We start from the raw sequence: 23,871 nt of genomic DNA, 5'->3' as shown, positions 1-23,871 counted from the left end.
GTCCATCATCTGGAAGGTCAGGGCAGGAGCTATAAGCAGTAACTGATGCAGAGGCCTTGAAGGAATGCTGTTTATTGCCTTGCTTCTCATTCGTGCTCAGCCTACATTCTTATAACACTAAGGACCATCAGCCCAAAGTTGGCATAACCCATAGTAACCTGGGCCTTCTCATCATTCATCAATCCAGAAAATGTCCCACAATCTTGTCCACAGATCAGTCTGGTAGAGGAATTTCTCCATTTATATTCCCTATTCCCAGTTGATTCTAGCTATGTCAACTAGACATAAAACTAGCCAGCACAGATTGATATTATACCTTGTCTGTGTGTGTACTTGTTTGTGCGTGTGGATGTGCAGGTTTATGTACAGGTGCATGTGTGTAGAAGCCAAAAGTCAATTTCAGATACCTTACTTTATTGCTGTTGACCTTATTTTTTGGAGATCGAGTCTTTTGTGAGCCTAGAGCCCATTGGGATAGAGCAGTAGCTAGTGAGCCCCAGGACCCTCCTATATTCCCCTTCCTTGCTCTGTGGTGACACACATTCTCCTAAGTCTTCTCAGTGATTTCTTTCTTTTTCTTATTTTTTCTTTGTTTCTTTTTCTGTCTTTCATTTTGGTTCTGGTTGACCCAGGGCCTGGCATATGCTAGGCAAGGACTCTACCTTTATGTCCCACCCCTCTTATTTTCTTGTATATATTTATTTTATGTTCCAAGGGATGATTATCCAGTTGTGATGAAAGAAGGTGAAGGAAAATGCTCAGATTATGGTAACTAACTTATCTTTCCGGGTGAGCTTTAAGGTGACCATAAATGAAACAATTGGTTTAGTGGCAAAGGACTCTGCAATGTGACTCTCTTGTTCAAATGATGAGTTCCTGCCATTATTGTAACACTTCTGTCACATGTTGCTTTGTAGGTTAACTTTGCTGTTACCGTCATTAAGGGACAGAATTTGCAGTCTCAGTTCCCTCAGGAGATGGTGATCTTTTGGAAGAACTGTTTTTACTTCATATTTGTATTGTGGTAGTTAGATGAAGAGCAATAAATGGTGCTCATAAATTTTGAACATAATATATTGGAAACTTTAATCCCTCTCATTTCCCAAGATAGGCTCATGTTCTGTACTTTTTGTTTGCTTTTCACTGATTTCGTGACTGGCTACTAGTTGTCAGTTGAGGTTCTAGGTATCCATAGGGATAAGGCAGAATTATTCTGATTAGTGTAGCTGACTGTTTTTTTTTTTAAGTTGTTTTCTAGCTATCTGGCTAAAGTCTTACAAGAAAATTGAGAAAGTTTAACTTTCTATTTAGCACAATTGTTTTTTTTTTATTTTTTTAAGATTTATTTATTATGTATACAATATTCCTTTCCTGAATGCTTGCATGAGAGAAGAGGGCGCCAGATCTCATTACAGATGGCTGTGAGCCACCATATTGCTGGGAATTGAACTCAGGACCTCTGGAAGAGCAGTCAGTGCTCTTAACCTCTGAGCCATCGCTCCAGCCCTATTTAGCACAATTGTTAAAAAGCTTAAAATACGTTTGTACAATTTTTAAAAGCCATAAATTGCAATGTCAGTGTGATTTTTTTGTTAATATTTCATTTTTAGGTGTGTGATATACATGTGTGGTATATGTTTGTGTACATGTATGTATGCCGGTGTATGGGGGGAAGCCAGATGTAGATGTTAATATTAAGTATCTTCCTCTATCACTTTCCACGGTTTTTGTTTTTGTTTTGTTTTAAGACGAGACAAATCTTTGTCACTAATGCTGGTTTGGCTAGAATGGCTGACCAACAAGCTCCTGGCCCCAAGCACTGGGTTCAGATGTAATCTGTCATGCCCAATATTTACACATATAGCAAGCCAAGCACTTTCCTCCTGAGCCATCTCTCCAGCCCTATATTTCTAAATTCTTTATAATTCTAGAAACATGGTTTGTAATGTCTGTTAGAAATTCAGGAAAGTAAAGTTGCATAGAACTTAGAACGCACACATTTGCTCTTCTCAGAAGTATTGTTAGTTCACATTAGCATTTTGTTTATTTTGTTACAGTCTGTACTATTTATGTTGTCATTTTGTTTCATCTTTTACAGTGTGTTGATGATTTATTGTCAGGTGCTGGAGAATTGGGTTTCATATAAAAATTTCAAACAGAATTCTGGGGAAATACATGATTTGTGACCTCGTAGACACATCTGGAGAGGTTATGCTGTGTTACCATATAAATCCCTCAAGTCAAACTTTCCTCAGTAGGACTGCTCAGTGGCCAGAGCACTTGCTTTTTCTGTGGGCTCGGTTTGAGTCCCAGCACCCACACAGTGGCTTACAGCTGTCTCTAATTTGAGTTCCCAGGGATTTGATGATCTCTTCTGACCTCTGTGGGTACAAAGCATGCATGTGGGGTGTGGACATACGTGTAGGCAACGTTCATACACATAAAATAAATGTATCTAGAAAATTTTTAAATTACTTCCAGGATACTACTTATTTTCCCTGAGACTATTGCATATTTTTGTTTAGGTTTTGTTGCTAATCCCCACCTCCATGTTCACCCCGTACCCCCATGACTTTCTGTGCTGTGATAGAGTAGAGAAAAACAAAACTACAGGAACTAGCTGGGTAGTGAGGCTGACTCACTAGGTCAGTGATTTTTCTATTCAGTGTTTCAGGAGTTGCTGCACAGTTGGCACTGATAAAATGTAAAATCTTCAAATACCAAGAGAATGCCAAAGACTTGTCTGAAGAGTTAGTCAAAGAAAAGGAATGGACAGAATTGAGAAAAAACAAGCAAGGGGAGGAAGGAATGAAGGGCAAGCTGTACAACTGAGCTTTAAGGCAAGAAAACATGTCACACAGAGCTAAGATGTCAAGTAACAGACCCCTCTCATGCCTTCTCACCTCCAGCCCAAGCCAGATCTTCCTCGGGTTCCTGGAGCAGCACAGCCCGTTCTCTCCAAGCATCTTCTAAGGTGTCCTTCCCTGCTGGTGTGGATCTCCTCTGGCTGTCTGGGCTGACTTCCTCCCACTGTATGGTCCAGATGCACAGGTGGCATAAACACAACTACTTAAGTTGTAGCTATTTTAGTAATTATTTTTCAAAACTTGTCTTAGGATAAAGCACTGGCTACTTTACTTCCCACCCTGCTGGAACCAACCCAACAAAAATGCTAAGAATAGGGCCTGTGAGATGGCTCAGTTGGGTTTACTACCAGGCCCCATAGTCCACGTTCAATCCCAGGATCTTCATGGTAGGAGGTGAGAACTGGCTTCCACAAATTATCCTCTGATATCCATACTGGCACTCTGAGAAGCGGGTACACACACTGGATTTGTTATTTATTGAAGATACAGTAATATTATGTATACTGTATAACAGTACAGTTGTACAGGTTTCTCACCAGACAGTTGGAAAATACTTATCTTTTAGAGGTCATGTAAGGTAAAGAGTTTGTCCATGTCATCTCTGGTTTTATGTCTGTGTTTGCATGCGGGGTGCACAAGTAGAGTGAGTGTACACGTACATACCTGTGTGTGTGGAAGCTATAGGTTAGAGTGAGTGTACACGTACATACCTGTGTGTGTGGAAGCTATAGGTTTTCTTTTTTTTCTTTTATGAATGAGGCAGTTTATTAACCCAGCATCCTTTGTTCTAATGCTTGTTGTCAGCTGCCACCTGCCTGGCAATCCTATCCAGATCTCTCTGTTCCTGAGGTGTTAGCTTGCGGCCCCCATCTTGGTCCTTTTTCACCATTTTCAGTCCCTTCAGGGCTTGGAGAACGCGGCGGGCCACACTCTTGGAGCCTCTGCTGAAGTGGCTGGGCCTGACACCGTTTCTCTGCCATCTCCATAGATCTTGGTCATGGAGCCAGCCCCGGCACCACCACGCAGGTACAGGTGCCGTGCTGTAGAAGCAGCTCGTGTGTGGAACCAGTTCTCATCATAGGGGCAAACTCTTTATGTTTGGCCAGCTTGACTGTGTCCACCCATTCAGGGACTTTCAGTTTCCCGGACTTTATGAGGAAGACTGCCAGAGCTCTGAAGAACTCCTGCTGGTTAGCGTCTTTTACAGTAACTCCAGGCATTGTGCGGCCACCGTGCTGCTAGCCAGGGAAAAAGGGCGCTATAGCTATAGTGTTCTTGAATATGTTTTTCAGGAGCCATCTATCATGGTTTTTCAATAGTCTCTCCCTAGGACCTGGGACTCAGTGATTTTGCTAACCTGGCTTGCCAGCAAGCCCCCAGGATCTGGTATCGCCATTGCTGCAGTGCTGGGTGGGTTACAAGCACACACCAGCACACCTAGCATTCTTATGTGGGTGCTAAGGATCAAATTCAGGTTTTCATACCTGAGTAGGGCAAGTGCTTTACCAACTGAGCTCCCCCCCCCCCAGGCCCTTGCTCTACTTTTAAATTATTCACATCGATATTCAAAGTGGTATCTAAGTGAGTTTGTGTGAGTTTTAGGAAGTGGATGCTGTCTGAAGCAGCTGTGCCTTCCTTGAAGCAGGAAGACAATAAATTCATGCTCTGTCCCTTAAGCTTTGTAGATAGTACTAAGTTTGCTTTATGAAACTGTCTTTGTTGGGAAATACTAAAGTCTTTACAATATTTATATACTTCATAAGTTGCCAGTGATGCGTATGTTAAAAATACTGCCTTGAAAGTTTCATCTTCAGAATTAATAAATCCTTGCTTCAAAGAATGTATGTGCTATACAAACTTATACAAGAGACATTGAAAGGAGTTTGAATAAGTGTAGGACTGAATTCTATTAACTGGAGTATAAATGAGAGACAGAATATAGGGTGCAAAGGCCCTTTGTGGGGAACTTCTTTTTCCTGCCCAGCAACTTGTAATTGGTAACTAGCAAAATATTTTTAAAAATAAAGCTTTATTGTACTTAGTGGTATATGAAATAATACCAGACTGCTTCAGTTTAACTTTGGAAAAACTTGCATACTTGTTTATAATAAGCAGATTCTACAAAACTCTTTGGCTCTTCATAATACCAGTGAAGCAAAACTTCAGAAACTCAGACCTCAGCATGTAGTGGAATCAGCAGTGTTGAGGAACCATTACTCTTATTGGAGGAGGATAGTCTCTTATAGAAACTTAACCAGAGCATGTTTATTTGAGGGCGTGGAAGTCAGCCAGCCCACTTCCTGGTTACTGTGTGCTATTTTCTTAGCAACATATAATTTATTAGTTGGGAAGTAGACAAACATGTCTTTGCTTTTTAAATTTTGTGGTGTTGTGCCTTGGTGCTTTCTAGATATGTGTTGAACTTGAAGCTCCCACGCGAATATAGCTTAAGAAGAGTAGCTTTACCTTCATATTTCACTTTTCTCACTTGAAATGTACAAATTGACTATTTCTGTAATATGTAATGGCTGTTTGGATATTGAGCAAGGTGGAACCGTGTCAGGTGACGAAGCTTAGCCAGTGTGTGAGCTGATCCTAGCAGCTGGGCTTCCAATGGGACCTTGTTTTTCTGTGCAGCTTTATTTTGTTTCCCCTCATTGTCTCATTGACTCAAGGGTGTTTCCTTGCCTCTTGCCCTTATTTAATGCTAAGTTGAGCTTATGCTGACATTTTCTTGTCGTTTTGGTGATAGACTACCTGACAGGTTTAGAAAACCTTGAAGCTTTATTGCTTTGGTCCAAATGTTACTCCAGAACTAAAAAGCTGTGTGATCTTTGCAGGTTAATTAACCTAGTAATGTTCCTGTCTGTTTAATGACCAGTAATGATACCTACTTCATGGTTTTGAAGTGAGGAGGTTAAATGAGATAACAGAATTTAGACTATGCGGAGTAAGTGCTATCTGTTATCTGTGAGCCAGGCCTTTCATTGTTAACTTAATTCATCTGGTACCTAATGAGTAACTAGCACTTTTGCATATAACTTTTGTACTTGTTATGTAAAGTACATCTTACTTAGTATATGAGCCACCAAACTCAGTGATAGTACTAGCATATTAGTAGTAATTGAATGTACGGAATATTAATACATATTAAACACATACATATTGAAATGCTTATGTATATGTTGCCTAGAATTATTGAATTGTGTTTAAAACAGCTATGTGTTGTGAGAATTTTGAGATACCATGCTTGAGTTTAGGGTCCTTTAAAATTTATTTTTTATTTTATTTGTATGGATGTTTTGATTGCATATGTGTAAGTGCAAACGTGTGTGTTATGCTCCGGAAGACCAGAAGAGGGCATTGGACTTTCCGGAACTGGAATTAGAGACACTTTTGATCTGCTTTGTCAGGATGCTGGCAATAGGACCCTATTCCTTTGCCCGAGCAAACAGCTCTTGACTGCTGAGCTATCTCTCCAGCCCCTAGGGAACTTTTTTTTTTTTTTTAAAGAAGTAATTGGGTGACATTTTCTTGTGACAAAAATACTTTGATTCATTCTGTGCCATTCATCGGATAATTCTTGTCAGACTGCTGGCTTTGATGGCATTAAGGTCCAGTTTGAACCAGGGACCAATACTTAGACACGTCAAAGCATTGAATGCAGTTTTCGCTTCATATTTAGTTGAAGTAGGCAATTTGTGTCCATTTTGGCACAGTCTGGCTTTTACATACCATTTTTAGAAAAATAGAAAATAGGATATTTAGTTGAAAATAAGTTTTTCAAACTGTCTGGAATTATGTACTATTAGAGTAAAGTCTCTGTGAATCACCTTTCATTCCTTTTGTCTTGTATCTGTTGTCTGCAGTGGTGGTACACATCTTTAATCCCAGCACTGAGAGGCTGAGGCAGAAAGATCCTGACATCAAGGACAGCCTGAGCTGTAGTAATGACTTAGGTCAGCAAGGCTGTTTTGTGAGACTTGGCTCAAACAACATCAACAACACCCTGCAAACAAAATCTGCTCCAGTCACATTATTTTTATTAATACTTACAGGGTCAAATTCAGGACAAACTTTTATTGCAGTGATTATAACTGTACATCCTTTCTTTCTGAATGTTCTGGGAAGAACTGTAGAAAGAGTAAATGAAATAGATTCAATATCATCTTCTCGTAATTGTGAAGGTGGTTGATTCAGTATCATCCAAAAGCAGTGTTTTATTAGTGTTTACTTTATACATTAGCTGATTATTTATTTGTCAAAGTTTTGCAACTTTTTGTTACTTTCTGTGTTTATTTTAAAACCTATAACTTAAAACATAATAGAAAGGCATAGTTGCTATCCCAAAGAATAATATATGTAAGTTGTCCTTGCATTCTTTAGACACTGTTAGCCTCCGTTTTGCATAAATGGCCGACTATTTGGTGAGATTAGAAGGCTCTTGGAATCCAGCATACAGCTGTAAGGATTGATTGGCGAAAAAGCTGGACCTGGTGGGACATTCCTCTAATCCTAGCATTCAGAAAACTGAGGCAAGAGGATTGAGAGTCTCAGATTTGTTTCTAAGGAAAGTGTTGTAAGGGCCAGTGACAGAAGGAGGAGGTGTAACAAGAATACCATGGATTACTTGGGCAAATGTGAGAGGTGGTTACAAACATGGTGTTGAAGCTGACAGCCTGGATTTCAGTCCTGCTCTGTAGCTTATTCCTGTATGACCTGAATTGTTTAACTTTTCCATTCCAGTCTCCCCATGGGAAAACTAGACTTAAGTCCTAACCTAACGTAGCAGGTTGTTGCTATAGGAAATGAGGTTATGCATGTTAAGGCCTATCACAGTATCTGTCAGGTAGAAATAGCCCAGTAAACAGCTTTTGGAACATCCACAAATAAGGAGTTGTTGCAAACTACTCTTGTGTCATCTATTAAGACAATCATCCTTCTGGAAAAACAGTTAAGGTATAATTTTAAGTTTGTTGGCAACAGTAGACGAGGCAAAGTGAGTGAAGTGACTCATTTGTCTTGGTTCTAAGTATCATAAACATCTTCTGTTGGTGTTCCACCCTGCCGCCAAAGGTGGGAAATAGATTCACAGTCAACAGTTAGTAATTATATTTCTCATCAGTAGTAATTATTACATCATTTTGTTTCCCTTTCCCTGTGAATCATTGTATAAAGTGTAGGAGTTCCTAGTCTGGATTTGAGGCTTCTGGGAGTCAGTTGTGATTCAGTTTTGTCTCAAGCCCCAGAATATCCTTCATTGACTGACTGGGAGACATGGCATTGGGTTTGAAAAGGCTCTTTCAGGACTTAGATGAACGTATTCACTGGATGACAGCCAGGCATTCCCAAGCCTTCCTGTGGTGGAGGTGCAGGGGAGGAGAGCAGAGTAGAGAGAGCAGGTACATGGAGACAGAGGTCAGGAGACAAAGTAGGAGCAGGCCAACCTTGCTCTGATGCTTTTTGGATCCTTGACTTTAAACATCCTTTTGTTTCTTGGAAGGTGGAGAGAGTTGTGTGGGAGAAGGTTCTTGGTGTTGAGCTGCTGGATCTATAGGTTTATGGGAACCCTGGGGAGCATGGAACCTTTTGGTAGAGACAGAGACTGAGCAAGACAAAAGGGAGGAAGTAGGTGGAACATAAATGCAACAGACAAGGTACAGGTGCCCACCTTTCCCAGGTGCCCCACTTTGTGAAGGGCTTATAAATAATCAGAATTTAAAGAAAACAGATATATGTGTTTGTGTCTAAACGTTAGAGTCCATAAACTATAAAAATATAAATGTAAGCTGTAAACAGAAATTTTAAAATAAAGTAAATATGTAAGAGAAAGCAGACATACACATTTGTAGTGAAAAACATGTACAAGACTGATAGATTCCAAAGAGACCAACATGGAGGATATACTGTCTTTTGTTCATGGGGATTATAGTTAGTAGCAGAGACATTAGTTTACATTACTATGTGGAAATCGGGAGACCAGAAGCACTAGCCAGTTATCTTTAGGAAAACGGGCAGTGTGAAAGCAGAGTTGCCTACAGCTGAGGTTTTGATTTAGTTTGAGTGGAGGGAAAAAAGATTTTCTCTTATAATGAGTCCTAGTCAGCAATTGTTTTTTAAGACTTTAAGAAATTACTTTGTTCCTTTCTAGATATTGAGAAGCAAGTTATAGAAGTATTTTCAGGAATTGTTAAAACTGTGACTTATTTATTTAGAAATGTTGAATATCTACTGATGCTAGAGGCTTTGCATTTAAAGTATTGGGCATTTATCCTGTTCTTACTCATCTTAAGCATGTCTTATAAGCAACTCATCTGTTACAAATTTAATCTTTTTATTCCTATCACACAGAGAGTGTTGGGGACTGAGTCAGGCTAAGGTGGTAGCTGAGGACCAGTTGCAAGGAAATCCAATACTAATGTGACAAATTAAAAGAAACTGAAGCTGCAGCCCTGCTGATTGTTTCTCTTAGAGCCCCAGCTGTGCTGCTGGGTTGCTGTTGGGGAAGAGGGAAAACAGTGGTCCCCAGCTCCACCATCTGCTTAACTTACCGTGGTCTCCTGACTCCACCATCTGCTTGACTTACAGTGGTTCCCTGACTCCACCATCTTCTCCTTGACTTACAGTAGTCCCCAGCTCCACAATCTGCTTGGCTTACAGTGGTCCCTAGCTCCACCATCTCCTTGACTTACAGTGGTCCCCCAACTCCACCATCTTCTACTTGACTTACAGTGGTCCTTTGATTCCACCGTTTGCTTGACTTACAGTGGTCCTGCAAGTGGCCCCACTATTATCTGACCTACAGTGGTCCCCAGTTTCCACCATCTGCTTGACTTACAATGATTTCCCGTCGCCACCATCTGCTTGACTTTAGCATTTGAACTTCTAGTAGAAATTGGTTTTTCGATATGTATTTTGTAACTTTAATGAAAAATATTTAAAACAATTTAAAGCACGTCATAATAGGAATGTTGCTAATCATTCTGACAGTAATGTAAGGAATATTTTGAATGCAATGGTAAGGCATTCACTGGTAATTAAAAGATAATATTAAAGCATTTAGACATATTTTTAGTACTCTATTATATGAGATTACATATTAATGCAGACGGATGTGAAATGAATGTAGAAACATGTAGCTATTTGGGGAGAATGTTCAGTTGTTTCTGAGGACACTGGTCCTTTCATATATCATCATTCCTTGTCTTTCTTAACCTTTTCCTGGTTACTTGTACTATTTTTATAATTGCAACTTTGATTAGAATCTTTTGTTGTTGTTCCAAAGTGAATATAAGAGAGATGGCTGAAAGCCAAGTGATTTTTCTAAGATTAACGTATGAGTTGAGGAAGAAAGGAGGAGATAAGAGTTTTCTTGAAGTTGCACATTTTTGTAAGACATTTATGTAATGCAGAGTAAACAATTCAGATATAGGGAGGTGGAACTGCATTGCTGTGGGTGACCTGGCAGTGAAGGGGAGTAAAGGGCAGGAGGTCACACTGGGCCAGTGCTTCATAGAGGATTTCCTGCTGATGCCCTTGCTGGAGAGAGACCTGAATGCTGTTTCAGAGTAAGCCATCTCGGAAGACCAGCTGTGGGTGCTTACACTTACTTCATTTTGCACTGAACCCATCAGTCAAAGTTGGTGACCCCTCAGGGTCTTTTGATTTGTTTTCAGTTGTACTTCAAATGTAATCTGTTTAGTTCTGCTTGAGCATTCTAGCTTTGGCTTTAGAGCATGGCAAAGTAAATGCTGAAGTTTTGAACACTGGGTGGCTATATTAAGGCTTTAGCATTTAAAGATTTTAAAAAATATAGTTTTTAAAATTTATTCACTTTTATGTATATGAATTTATATATGTTTGTCTTTATGTTCCCCATGTGTTTGCCTGGTGCCTGCAGAGGTGGGTAGAGGACATGTAATCACCTGAAACTGGAGTTATGTTTGGTTGTGGTCTACCACGTGGGTGGCTGGGAACTGAACTCAAATTCACTACAAGAGCCTCCAATCTATTGTTGGTCCAGCATGGTTCATGATCCAATCAGAAAATGATTACAAGTAATTAAGACCATTACTTCCAAGAACTGTTGATTTTGGTAGAAAGATGGAGGAGCTCTAAGAATAAGTAAAAACAAACAAACAAAAAACTTATTTACATTATATTAGGAGGAAAAAGAGAATATTATATTGAATTGAAAATCAGAGTTCTCAGGAACTGAAGCACCAATCAGCTTTAGGCTTCTGTCTCTCTTAGGTTGAAGGGTTGCTGGTGGTGCTTGACTCTGGATTTAATAAGATAGGATACACTGTTTCCCTCCCTGTGGCAGCCGCTGTACTCTGCTTACTAGTAGTTTATGCCTCCCCAGTTTTCAACTTGCCTTTTGTCATTGTTGCCCATTGAGTTATCTTTTTCAACTTCTCCTAGTTCAGGTTCCCAAGGGAGGACAGGTTAACTAGATTACATGAACACATTAAGATTCTCCATAGCCGTGAAAAGGTAGAGTCACTGGTGTACTGGAGCCAGCCTGAACTCTTTGCTCAGTGTTACCATGTTGTTAAACATGGAAATTATCGGGCAGCATGAGCCAGAGCTCACTGCTTCTACCTCTTTGCCTTGTTGGTTGGTAGACACTGTTGGTACCCTACTTAAGTAGGTTTATAGGTTATAGATATGCACTACCAGCGGGGCATACTGGTAGCTGGGAAAGAGTCAACTCTAACATTTTTAAGAGGATGCTTGTGGTTTATTTTTGCAGAAAAGGGAACATACAATATATGGGGGCTGGAGGTGGTGCCTCAGCAGTGAAAACTTCTTGCTGCTCTTCTAGAAGACCCATGTTCAGCGTTCAGCTCCTAGCACTCACGTTGGGCATAAATACAACCATAACTCCAGCTCCAGGGAATCTGACACTATCTTTGGCCTCTGTGGATATGTGTTTACTCACACAAACGCACACATAAATTTAAAAAATAATAAAATCTGTATGTTTACAAAACATGCACATTTTGTATACTCTAGAGAAAATTTTGGTATCAGTTGTGTGTAGCAGTAGTTGCTTGTAGGAATAGCTTGTGTATGTGTGCACATCTAGGTTTATTTTGGATCCTAAAATGTATTCCAAGTATTAATAGGCAATTCAGTTTTCTGTAATCACAGTAATGGCAGGACCTTTAACTTCTCAGATAATATGGTAAAGTGTATATAGGAAATATCCTAATATTGCCCTTGTCAAGGTCTTATGAATTAACTTTCTCGTGTGCCATACCCCTTTGGATTTTATTTCATATATGGACTATAGCTTTTTGTACTACTTGCCTGTTTGGAGGGTTCTAGGAGTCTCTCACTCTTTTTGGTGCTCTGATACAAACTTTACAGCACCATATCCTTGAGGTTACTTGGATCTGATGCACTTCATGAAAGAATCTTGTATTCCCTTTCCTAATGCAGATGGATTGCTCTCTGGGCAGCTACATATTTGGCATAGGGAAATGTCTGTTACTTTTTGTGATTTCTTGGATTCTGTGTCTTCTGTTTTTGATTTTGTAGAAAGAAAATTATTTTATACTTGTTTTAAAAGGTAAGGAGTGTTTTGTTTAAGACTATTAAAAACCAGTGTCAAGATTATCACTATGGGGAAGAGAATCTAGCTCAAACTCATTTCCAAATATAATGATTTATGTTGACTAATGAGTGATGAGGGCGAGACAGTGTCCGTGGCTAGAAAATGACTAAAAGACAACTGTGACAGGATTCCTGCTGAAGGCAGGCCAGAACGGTCGGTTGTGTAGATGTGGGGCTTTGCAAGATTCTTCTTACAATTGGACTGGAGAGGCAGAGATTAGGATGAAGATTAGGGCTCAGGGTCAAGGCTTCATGGGAGAGAAGTTCAAAGTCTTGACTGCAGTTTGACAGAAAGCCTACCAGTGTCTTTTGTTACTTTGTTTTGTATTGTTTTTCTTTATCCTCAAATTTGCTTTAGAAAGAAGTATTGTAGAGGTAGCAAACTTTGAATCCTTGTATATTTATGTTGCTGAAATTGCAGCATGGCTCAAATGGTGCAGATTTAGTCTATAGTTCTAGAGCCAGAAACCTGAACGCCATTTACTGATTAGTAAGATTGATTCCTTCTGGAGTCTGCCAACTTCCACTGTTGGCTATCTTTTCCTACTTTTATTCTGGATTCTTGTGATGAAGTTGAACCTCTCTGCATAGTTAGTTTCTTCTAGACCCTAGTTCATCCCGTGTGCAGACCCTTTCTCCCAGTAGGCTGTGGACATCAGTTGTTTGATGTTTGAACTATCTAGAAGCGTGGTGTGTGTGTGTGTATTTTTCCTCATTTATGTTGTAAAATTCCAAGTTCATGATAGTTTTTCTCAGAAGCTTGATGGCAGTTTGATTCTCCTTCCTTAGTGTATGACTTGACTTTTTCCTTTCTTTTTTAGATCTTCTGTTATTGGGTATTATTGCTACCCTAAGTGGAGTATAAACTTAATTCATGACTATTTATTTAATTCAGTGTACTTAAAGTTCCTAGGCACACAAAAATAGTTATAGGGCTGTTAATTTATGCAAAATGGTTTTCAAATTATAGGTCTCTGCCCATTTAAAGAAATGATTATAGTAAGGAAAATTAGATAAAAGAGAATAAAAGTTTCATTACAAATAGGTAGTTTATTAAAAATATTTGGAACGTGGGGTTGCAAGGTAACTCTGTGCATAGAGGTATGGCCTCATCCAGGTTCAGCCAAATGACCTAATATCAATCCCCTGGAATCCACATGATAGAGAAAGAGACCTAACTCTTACAAGTTGTTCTCTGGCCTCTGCACTGGTGCTGCTATGGTAGATATGTTTCTTTTCCTCCACCCCAAAAGTATAATACACTTTAATTTCTTTTAAAAGTTCTGTTCCCAGGAGCACTACTTTATCATGTATTTATAATATGAATCAGACCCAGTATTTTCACATTAAAATGTGCTAAGATATAAAGTAGACTTGAAGAATATTTCTTCTTATATTTAATTTATATTTTAAATAATTTGTGTGCATGTGTATGTGCGTTCCATGACAACTTTTGTTGAATGCACTAAGAATGTGGCTAATTTGAAGTGTAAGTGGCATGTGAGGTTGCTTGTGTAAAGCCCCTGTTTACTGGAGGATGGAATGCTGGGTGTAGGCTGCTGTGGCTTCTAGTTGGGATTCAGCCTGAAAGACGGGTTTTTCCTTTCAACAAACCTCATCTTTGTTTGAGTATCCATAGTCTATGTAACCACAGCGAGACCTTTTCCCATTTGGAAAAAGAAAGAATGCATTTTAAGCATCCTTTCTTGTGCTGTTTTACAGTTTAAGTAGAGCTGCCTCCCCCCATTTCTGTCAGTTGCAGAATGTATGAGACCCCACCTACCACCCTCACATAATAAAACCTTGGAGTAGATCAGTTTTCTGTGAAGCCGCTGTCACCTTCCAAAGCCAGCCTGACTATCTAAGGAAGGGTGAAGGACTTCTAAAGTTGATATTGTTTTGTACACTTCTCACCTATTTAAGTATTCACAAGGAAGAAGCAGCCTTCTGTCAGTGTTGTTTTATGGGATTGAATTTGAAATTTAGTGATGTTGTAATGTGTGTTTTTAAAGAATGCAGTTCAAGTGGATACTTAAAAGTTTGGCGGGGCGGATTTGAGACATCAAATGTCTATTTTTAAAATGCTTCTGAAAAATGCAATAGTTGTCATTTTCTTCCATAAATTTGTGCCAAGAGATAATTTCCCATGTACTTTAGTATAAAGCTAACTTTGTAAAGTAAGGAGCTTTTTAAAGTCATTTCTCATATTTCTCCTCATGGCTTTATTTTTAAGGACAGGGAATTTTTCTTTACATACATTTACTAATATGAATTATATTTAAATCATAAAATATTGTGGCAATGGTTTTTCCAAATAAACTTATTTTATGGATTTATTATAAAAGTGGAGCATAAATTATTGTGTAAATACTGTGGTAACACCTTATTTGAGTTTTTATTTGATGATGGCATGGGTATAAGCTGAGTGGCACAGCTGTTATTGTTCAGTAGTTGCCCAAACTTCTGCATACTTGCACAGACACAAGGTGGCTATTAGTGTTTTTGTGATAAAAGCTTTGGGGTAAACTCTCGATTCTCACAATGGAAGTTTTAAATAAGCAATCGAGTGTATGCCGTAAGCTTATGCCCTGAGACAAGAGAGCAGGAAACACGATTTTAGCAGATTGCTCTCTGTGCTGTAGGCGCACTATACCATGAAGTGTGAATTAATAATGTCTGCACGTTCAGCAGTAGAAAAACTAGTATTTCCTTTTAGTCTCTTAACAGAAGCCCCTGCCACCTGGCTGAGGAAACTGTTCTGATCGTATTGTATAAAGCACCCTGTCATTCTAGAATCAGGATGTAGTTTCATCCAGTTCCAGGATGATCTCTTTAGACAACTGGGTTTTCTCTTGTAGAGTTCTTAGCCTGATAGTGATCGGAGTAAAGATTCATAAACAGTGGCTTATCCACATTTTCTGATTATTGACACTTAAGCTCCTACCCTCATTCTTTCATTATTTCCTGTTCTTTTTTTTTCTTTTACACTTTAAAACTTTTCCTTCTTGTATCGGAAATCTGCTGGCAGACTTGGGACTGGTTGTGGGTAAGGCCTGCTATTAAAGTTATCTTAGGAAAACATTCGACTGCTGGTTTGGAAGGAAATGTTTAGCAGCTCTGATGGCACTGCTGGAGCTCAGTGGGCTTGGATTTAATTTCTATGCACGCACTTTCTTCTGTTCAGTAGAGGTAGGAGTCTGTTGTTTCAAAGCTGAGCATCAGAATAGGGTGGTGCTATGTGAATGCTTATCTCAGTCGTCTCTTTGTAGTGTGTTGTAAACGTGTGAACTACTAGTGTATGTTTTGGTTACTATATACAATCATTCCTTCTATGTACTTACTATTCACACTTACACTGAAGGGAGAGCTTGTTAGCATTTTGTACTCTGAGAAAAGTGAAAGAAATCCCCCGCCCCGAGTAAAAGAAATGTAACTTCATTTTCAGTGAATTCTAGGAAGTCTTTAGTTTATTTCTTTAATTCCTCCTTGACCCAGTGATAATTCAGTTGAACTTTATTTAGTTTCCATGTGTTTGTAGGCTTTCTGTATTTTGTGTTGTTGAATTCTAACTTTAATCCATGGTGATCCAATAAGATACAGGGGTTTATTAATCTCTGTTATCTGTTGAGATTTGCTTTGTGAGAAAGTTCCATGAGGTGCTGAAAAGAATGTATATTCTTTTGTGTTTGGGTAGACTGTTCTATATATGTCTGTTAAGTCCATTTGAGTCATATTGTCTGTTAGTTTTCTTTTTTCTCTGTTAAGTTTCTGTCTAGCAGACCCACCCCTTGGTGAGAATGGGGTGTTGAAGTCTCCTACTTTTATTATATGGAGTTTGATATGTGATTTAAGATTGAATAATTTTTTTACATGTGTAGGTGCCTTTGAACTTAAATGTTCAGAATTGAGACTTTATCTTGATGGATTTTTTTCTGTGATGAATATGAAATATCCTTCTCCATCTCTTTTGATTAATTTTAGTTTGAAGTCTAGCTTGTTATCTATTAGTGTAGCTATACCGGCTTGCTTCTTACGTCCATTTGATTGGAAAATCTTTTCCCAATCCTTTGCTCTGAGGTAAAGTCTGTCTTTGAAGTTGAGGTGTGTTTCTTACATGCAGCATATGTTTGGCTCCTGTTTCCGAATCCATTCTGTTAGCCTTCTATAAGTGTCTTCTTATAGGTGAATTAAATCTGTTGATATTAGGGATATTAATGCCCAGTGATTGCTAGTTCCTGTTATTTTTGATTTTGCTATTGGTAGTGGCATTGTGTGTGTGTGTCCCCCCCCCCCCTTTTTTGGATTTGCTGGTGTGGGATTATCTATTGCTTGTGTTTTCATGGATGTAGCTGACTTCTTTGGGTTGGACTTTTCCTTCTAGTACTTTCTGTAGGGCTGGATTTATGGATAGGTATTGTTTAAATCTGGTTTTGTCATGGAACATCTTGTTTTCCTCCATCTATGGTGATTGAAAGTTTTGCTGGGTATAGTAGTCTGGGCTGGCATCCATGTTCTCTTAGTGTCTGCATAATCCCTGTCCAGAACCTCCTGGCTTTCATTATTTCCATTGATAAGTCAGGTATAATTCTGATAGGTCTGCCTTTATATGTTACTTGGCCCCTTTCCTTTGCAGCTCTTAATATTCTTTCTTTATTCTGTATGGTAGTGTTTTGATTACTATGTGGTATGGGGACTTTGCTTTTTGGTCCAGTCTGTTTGCTGTTCTGTAAGCTTCTTGTATCTTCATAGGCATATCCTTCTTTAGGTTGGGAAAGTTTTTTTCTATGATTTTATTGAATATATTTTCTTTGTCTTTGAGCCGGTATTCTCCTTCTATCCCTATTAATTTTTAGGTTTGGTCTTTTCATGGCGTCTCAGATTTTCTGAATGTTTTGTGTTATGCCTTTGATGTCTTTAACATTTTCCTTGACCAGTCTTCAGCATCAGAGATTTTTCTCTTCCATTTCTTGTATTCTGTTGGTTATGCTTGCATTTGTATTTTCTGTTGGTTTAGCCAGATTTTTCATTTCCAGAATTCCCCCAGTTTGTGTTTTCTTTATTGCCTCTATTTCGATTTTCAAGTCTTGAATTGTTTCTTTCACCTGTTTGTTTCTTTCTTGACTTTCTTGGCTTTGTTTAAGGGATTTAATGATTTCTTTCTATCTTTCTTTTTTTTTTTGCTTGTTTTTGATTTTTTTAAGTTAATTTTTCATTTCCTCTTTAAGGACCTCTATCATCTTCATAAAGTTATTTTTAAAGTCATTTTTTTTCTGCTTCTTCTGCATTGGGATGTTCAGATCTTGCTGTTGTGGAACCACTAGGATCTGGTGGTACCATATTGCTCTTTATGTTGTTGGATGTGTTCTTGCACTGCCTTCTACCCATCACTTCCTTCAATAGGTGCAGGTAGTGTCTGTGCCTCTGGAGGGCCGCTCTTTGTTGACTAAGGGTCTGTCCTGCCCTGTTCCTGCAGTCATTAAGTCCCAAAGAAATCACACAGAGGTCTACATTAATCATAAACTGGTTGACTTAGTATCTCAGGCTTCTTATTAACTCTTATGACTCATAATTCTTGCGTGTGTTAGCAACATGGCTTGGTACCTTTTTCGGCGAGACAGTCACATCTTGCTTCCTCTTCGTCCGGGTTATGGCTGAGGACTGAAACTTTCTCTTCCCAGAATTCTCCTGTTCTCATTGTGCTGCCTCTACTTCCTGCCTGGTCACCCCGCCTATACTTTCTGCCTGGCTAGTGGCTAATCAGCATTTTATTAAAAATAATACAAGTGACAGGATAAAAGACCATTATCCCACAGCAGCTCTTAGTCCAATTGGTGCAGTTGGTGTCTGTGCTTTGTGGGAGGGGGATGCTGGCGCTGTGGATATGGTTGGGTTTGTGGGGCGGAGTAGGACTTGTAGATTACAGGGTCCAATGGGAGTGGAGGCTGATTGGCTAGTTGGGCTGCAATGGGTGAGGGAGGGTCATGGGATGTGCCCCAGGGCCTAGAGCCTAAAGATGGAGCTGTCCAGCTGGGACAGTAGTCAGTCACCTCTTTTGTCCAGTAGGTGCAGGCGGCATCTCTTGCCCTTTATTTTTATCATAGTACCTGTCAGTCTCTGTCTGTCTGTGTGTCCATCCGTCTGTCCGTCTGTCCACCCACTCACTCACCTGTCTGTTCCTTTGATGAAACATAGATCAAAACCAACTTGTGGATGAAAGTGTTTATTTCGTTGTCACAGTCTGTCACTGAGGGAAGAAAGGGCAGGAACTGAAGCAGAGCCCACGGGTGGAGTGCTACTTACTGGCTTGCTCTTCGTGACTAGTTCAGGTTACTTTCTTACACAACCCAGGACCACCTGCCCTGGAGTAGCACTGCCCACAGTGGGCTGACCTCTCCATATCAATCATTAGTTAAGAACATGCCCCATAGACAGAGGATGACTATTTCTCAAGTGAGAGTTCCTCTTTAGGGTATCTCTAGTGTATGCCAAGTTAACAAAACACCTAGTCAGCATACTCCCCAAGTTGTTTTTGGTCAGAATGTTTTATCACAGCAATAGAAAGCAAACTAGGACAAGTTACACATATGTTTTTTTTTTTCACATATGTTATTTTTAAGCAAGCATAAAATAATGTTCCCTCTGGCTCTTAGCATCCTTAGCGTTGTTTATCCTTTCTCCCGTCCCTTTCCCTGCATTGCCTTGACTCTCATTTCCCAGTTAAAACTCTTCCGCAACCCCTGGAAACATTAAGAGTTTACCGTTTCAGTTTCTATTCCTAGTTCTATGAAAATTTAAATTCAAAGTTGATTTTGAGTGCAGTATTAGTTACTTTCCTTGTCACAGTGAGCAAAAAAAATTAATAAAATCAAAATACCTTATACAAGCAGTGTGAGGAAAGACATGTTTATTTTGGTTTATGGTTTCTGGGCAATGGCTAGGAAGGCAGGGTGGCAGGAACATGTTGCAGACCCCTCTCGAACGGTGTTAAACCAGCAAGCAGAGAGAGGCGCTAGGCTGGGCTCTATGTTCAAGGCCTGCCCTGTCACCTCCAACCCCATCTTCCAGTCAAGGCAAGGTTCTGTGTCCCAAAATAGCACCACCAGCTCAAGACCAGATGCTCAAACATGGAGGTGGGTGAGGGGCACATCTGATTGAAATTAAGACCACAGCAGAGGCTTCGATTTGTTGTCCTAGAAGTGTTTGCTGTGGTAGTAAATTTATGCTCTGAGTTTATACACAGTGAAAACAGATAAATCAGTTGGTATTCTGAAGCTGCATCTAGCTCATTTTAATTTTATTAATTTTTTTGTAAGCAGTATTGCTTTTATGTTTTATTAGTTTTATGACTATTATTCTCAGGATAACAGTCCATCTAAATTTGATCTCTCCACAGATTCGGACCAGGATGTAGCACTCAAACTTGCTCAGGAACGAGCTGAAATAGTTGCTAAATATGACAGAGTAAGTATCTTTATTTATTCTTTGAGTAGGCTTTATTTAAAAATCCATATAAATATCCTTACTCAGTGGTAAAAAAAACAATGACATTTTGAATTTTGCATGCAAATGGATGGAAATAGAAAACACTATACTGAGTGAGGTAACCCAGACCCCAAAAGATGAATGTGGTTATGTACTCACTCATAAGTGGATTCTAGCCATAAATAAAGGACATTGAGCCTAAAAAAAAAAATCCTTATAAATAGAAAAGGGCTTAATTTTTGGAGAGCTGAAATAACAAGGCGTTTGTTCCCTTTGTGAAAACATTGAGTTCAATCCTTTTTTCTCTTATTTCTGAAAATTCTCCCTCTCTCCTTTTTGCCTCCCCCCCCCATCCAATTTGTGCTGCCCATATGTACATGGGTGTGCAGCTATCCAGTGGAGCATGCTCAACCTTCCAGGGACCACACCTCTAAAGGAAACTGCCTCTACCTCTCTTGACATCCATCCCCTGTCAGGTGCCATGTCAACCTACGAAGATGCCAGGAGTCTGGTGAAAGGTTTATAGCAGACTCTTAGTTAACAAGTTAACGGGGGGTGGGGTGGGTGTCTTACATACCATCAGCACCCTGCCGTTCCCATCTGTTGACATTGCATGGCCACCCTTCATTTCACTAGACATGATCAGGACCTCTGACAGCACCTGTTGCTAGGCCCTCAGGCAGCGTCACATGGTTACCCCTCATTGGCTAGGCACTATCACTCTAACAGCGCCAGACCAACTCCAGATTCTGTCCTCTTGGGCCTTCACTTCCTACAGGCATGAGCTGCCAGGCTGGTCATTATTGTAGTTTTCAGAGTTCACAACTGGGTCAGACTGCTGATCTCTTCTCCCCCAATAGTCTACATAGCACCTCCTAATTCTAAGAAAACTAGCCAGCAGGGAGGTATTTATAAAAGAACAGATTTCTTTATGGCCTGTATAGACATTGTTAGTGTTCGTCGTCCCCTCCTCTCTGTTTCCCCTCCCATCTTCTTTCCCTTTCTCCCTTTATATCACCTTAGCATGGAATATTTCTTAGTTTTGATGTAAAAGGTTTTAATCAATTTATTACCAATAATTTCTCCATATTTGTCTCTTTTAATGGGTCATAACATTTATTTGTAGGTGCCATGTTCTACATCTGCATCACTTAGCACTGGTTATTCATACTTGCAGTCACTTTTTCCCCACCACGCAGGGCTCACCCATATGTAGCCTAAGGTAGGCACTGGGAAACCTTTTTTGACAGTCCTTGCCCATAGGATGTTCATAATCTGCTTGAAGGAAAACATATGGGCAGCCATTATAAAATACACTTAAATGGAAGAAGTTTCTACAAGTCTAAAATTTGAAGGGTTGGTCCATTGTATTTGGGGGTTTTAAACTTTTCATTGTTAGCCTATGAATAAGTGGTACCTAGAGTACTTAGAATGGTGTTCTGGGGAAAGCATTTCCAGTGCACCAACAGTTAAGAGTCACCTATGAAGAAGCAATCATCAGAGAGTTGGAGTGCCTGAAGAAAACTCAAGGGATCAGCAGGGGGCAGTGCTGTGCAAGTGGGGAGGACAGAGAGCACGAGAGCCATTGCCAAGTAGTCCTTGCATGTTCAGCACTACAAACTACAAACTGAAGAGTGCTCTCAGTTTGCCAAGCCTTGAACTCATAGAGATCCACTTCCCACCTGCCTGTGCCTCCTGAGTGCTGGGATTAAATACATGTGCCACCGTACCCTTTTGGAAGTCTTTTTTTTTTTTTTTTTTTGCTTTGGCCATAAGAGTGGGTTCAGGGCCGGTGTAGTTGGGAAACCAAACAGTGGAGAAACAAAGCACACACATTTCCTTCTCAGAGAGGGTGCATGAAAGGCCTGTTCTGGACAGTTCACTTGAGCACTTAGGTTAAGGTGTGTCAATTTCTTCTGGAGTAGCTTTCTTGCTCATTGACTTCTCTCAGGACATCTTTTGATGGAGAAGTAGCTATGTTAGCTCTTGCTGACACAGTACTTTCCATAGCTAATAATTAAGGAGCAGTGATTACATTGCCAAAATAGTTGAGTTAAAAAATAGTCATGTATTTGATCTGTCTGAGTAAAATACTTGGTGTTATAAATTCTCAGTAACTCCTTTTGTCATCTCTTGTTTTAGGGGCGAGAGGGTGCGGAAATTGAGCCTTGGGAAGATGCTGATTATCTTGTTTACAAAGTCACTGATAGATTTGGCTTTTTACAGTAAGTCACACAGGTTGGAAGCTGTTGTTTTTCAGTTAAAATCTTACTATGGCCATCCGTTATTAAATTTAGAATTTTTCTAAGACTTCAGGAGTGCTCTCGCATACTTTCTGGTTCCTAGGATTTTAAACTACTGTGATTAAAATTTAGCCATAGTTAAGAATATAACCTTTATACCATTCGTGTTTTGTAAAGAGCACAGTAAGTGTGTAAATGAGTTATATTAATTATTTACCAGAGTTAAATGCACATGGATAGCAGTTTATATTTCTAAAATAATTATAAAGCATTTGATTTGACATAGATGAGTTTTAAAGTAACTAGCAATTAGAATATGAGTGTTGCCTATAAATGAGCAATGAAAAATATGCCATTGATCTTCCTTATAGTTATAAATGTAATCATGATAATGCTTTTCAAAATTAACTCTATTTATCTTGGCTGATGTATAAAAACTCCAGAGAGGGGGCTAGACTACTGTAAAGTAATCTAGTTAAAGGATATTTGTCTCTTAAAAATATCCTGCAGACTGATGTCAGTCTGCTTGTTTAGGTCCTAGTGTTATCTAAGTTGGTGTGCCTTTTAGCAGTGTGCATTCTTTTTGCTGTCAGTGAATGATTTCATACTTCATCTATTGAAAAGAATAAAAATTATATATATATCATAAGTGTTTGGAGGCTTTGAAGAAATCAAATATAGGAATATTTATAAAGTTCTTATTATGGTTTGAGATGGTGCCTATCTGAAATTTTCTCCTGGATAGTTACTAATCCAGAGACTTTGAACTTTGGTAGACAACAGAGCAGTGTCTATAATGAAAGTACTGTTCTCAACTCCTGCTTCATTATTTTTATTTCTCCCTCTTCTTTTGTTTCACTTCCCCTTTCTCCTTCCTTTTGTCCTCCTTCTCTCCCTCTCCCTCCTGTACACCATCATCAAACATAGCCACAACTGTGATGGGAAGCCATTGTACATTTGTGTGAGTCAAGTGCAGAACTGGGATGTGAATCAGATTTTGAAGTACAATTAATTGCACATTAGAATCAGTTGAAGAAAAAGATTTCTGGATTCTGCACTAGGTTTTGATTCAGCAGATAGGATGCAATTCAGTTTATTCTGACCATTCTATCCTTATGATAATGTGTTTTTTAGAATTATAATATAATTCAAGTAGTATGAAATACATATTAAAAACCCATACATTCCAAAAGGGTCTGTTAATTACCTAAATTTTCTTTCTTGTCTGTTGAAACAGATTTAAGTGTTACAAACACGTTCTTGCCCTAGATCCTAACTTGTATCTGTCAGTTGGAAAGTTGTAGTCAGGGTTATTGTTTCTTCCTTGTTTGTTTGTTTTTATTTTATTTTGTATTTTAAACTTTGAGCTAATGTTTGATTAGTTATAGTGGGGAATATTAGTCGATAACTTACCTTGATAGTAGTAGTGAGCGCTCATTGAGCCCTTGCTGCTGTCAGGGGTGTTCTAAGCATTTACTCATTCAAAACTTCTTTGGGGTGGGTTCTCTTTCTCTGGTTTTTAGATGGTGAACCTATAGTTCAAAGAACTCGAGTAAATTGTTGAGTTTATGGACAGTGTCAGCTCCTAGGATAGGGTGGCTCTAGGACAGGTCTCACTCCAGAGTCATGTTCTGAGTTGCTGTGGTGTGCTGCCTGTT

The 23,871-nt window shown here is 39.3% G+C and overlaps 1 protein-coding gene and 1 pseudogene across 3 annotated transcripts in view; one reads left to right on the top strand and one right to left on the bottom strand.

The window, feature by feature from the left end:
- The window catches only part of Usp6nl (USP6 N-terminal like), a 134,632-nt gene that overhangs the window by 54,777 nt on the left and 55,984 nt on the right, over nucleotides 1-23,871 (top strand). The window contains exons 1-3 of one of the 3 annotated variants that reach the window (XM_041630735.1): nucleotides 3,006-3,051; nucleotides 19,882-19,949; nucleotides 22,113-22,208. In XM_041630735.1, the coding sequence (XP_041486669.1) occupies nucleotides 19,942-19,949; nucleotides 22,113-22,208 (104 nt within the window). In that variant the 5' untranslated portion in view covers nucleotides 3,006-3,051; nucleotides 19,882-19,941. Of the gene's footprint in view, nucleotides 1-3,005; nucleotides 3,052-19,881; nucleotides 19,950-22,112; nucleotides 22,209-23,871 lie in introns of those variants that run through there. The other 2 variants (XM_041630734.1, XM_041630732.1) reach the window with 2 other exon arrangements.
- LOC121432635 lies at nucleotides 3,655-4,087 on the bottom strand (annotated as a pseudogene).

Source organism: Microtus oregoni, unplaced genomic scaffold (genome assembly GCF_018167655.1).
Source record: "Microtus oregoni isolate MIOR12 unplaced genomic scaffold, Mior012 000035F_ref0000213, whole genome shotgun sequence".
In the NCBI taxonomy this organism is placed as follows: Eukaryota; Metazoa; Chordata; class Mammalia; order Rodentia; family Cricetidae; genus Microtus; species Microtus oregoni.
This window is presented reverse-complemented; position numbering and strand designations above follow the sequence as displayed.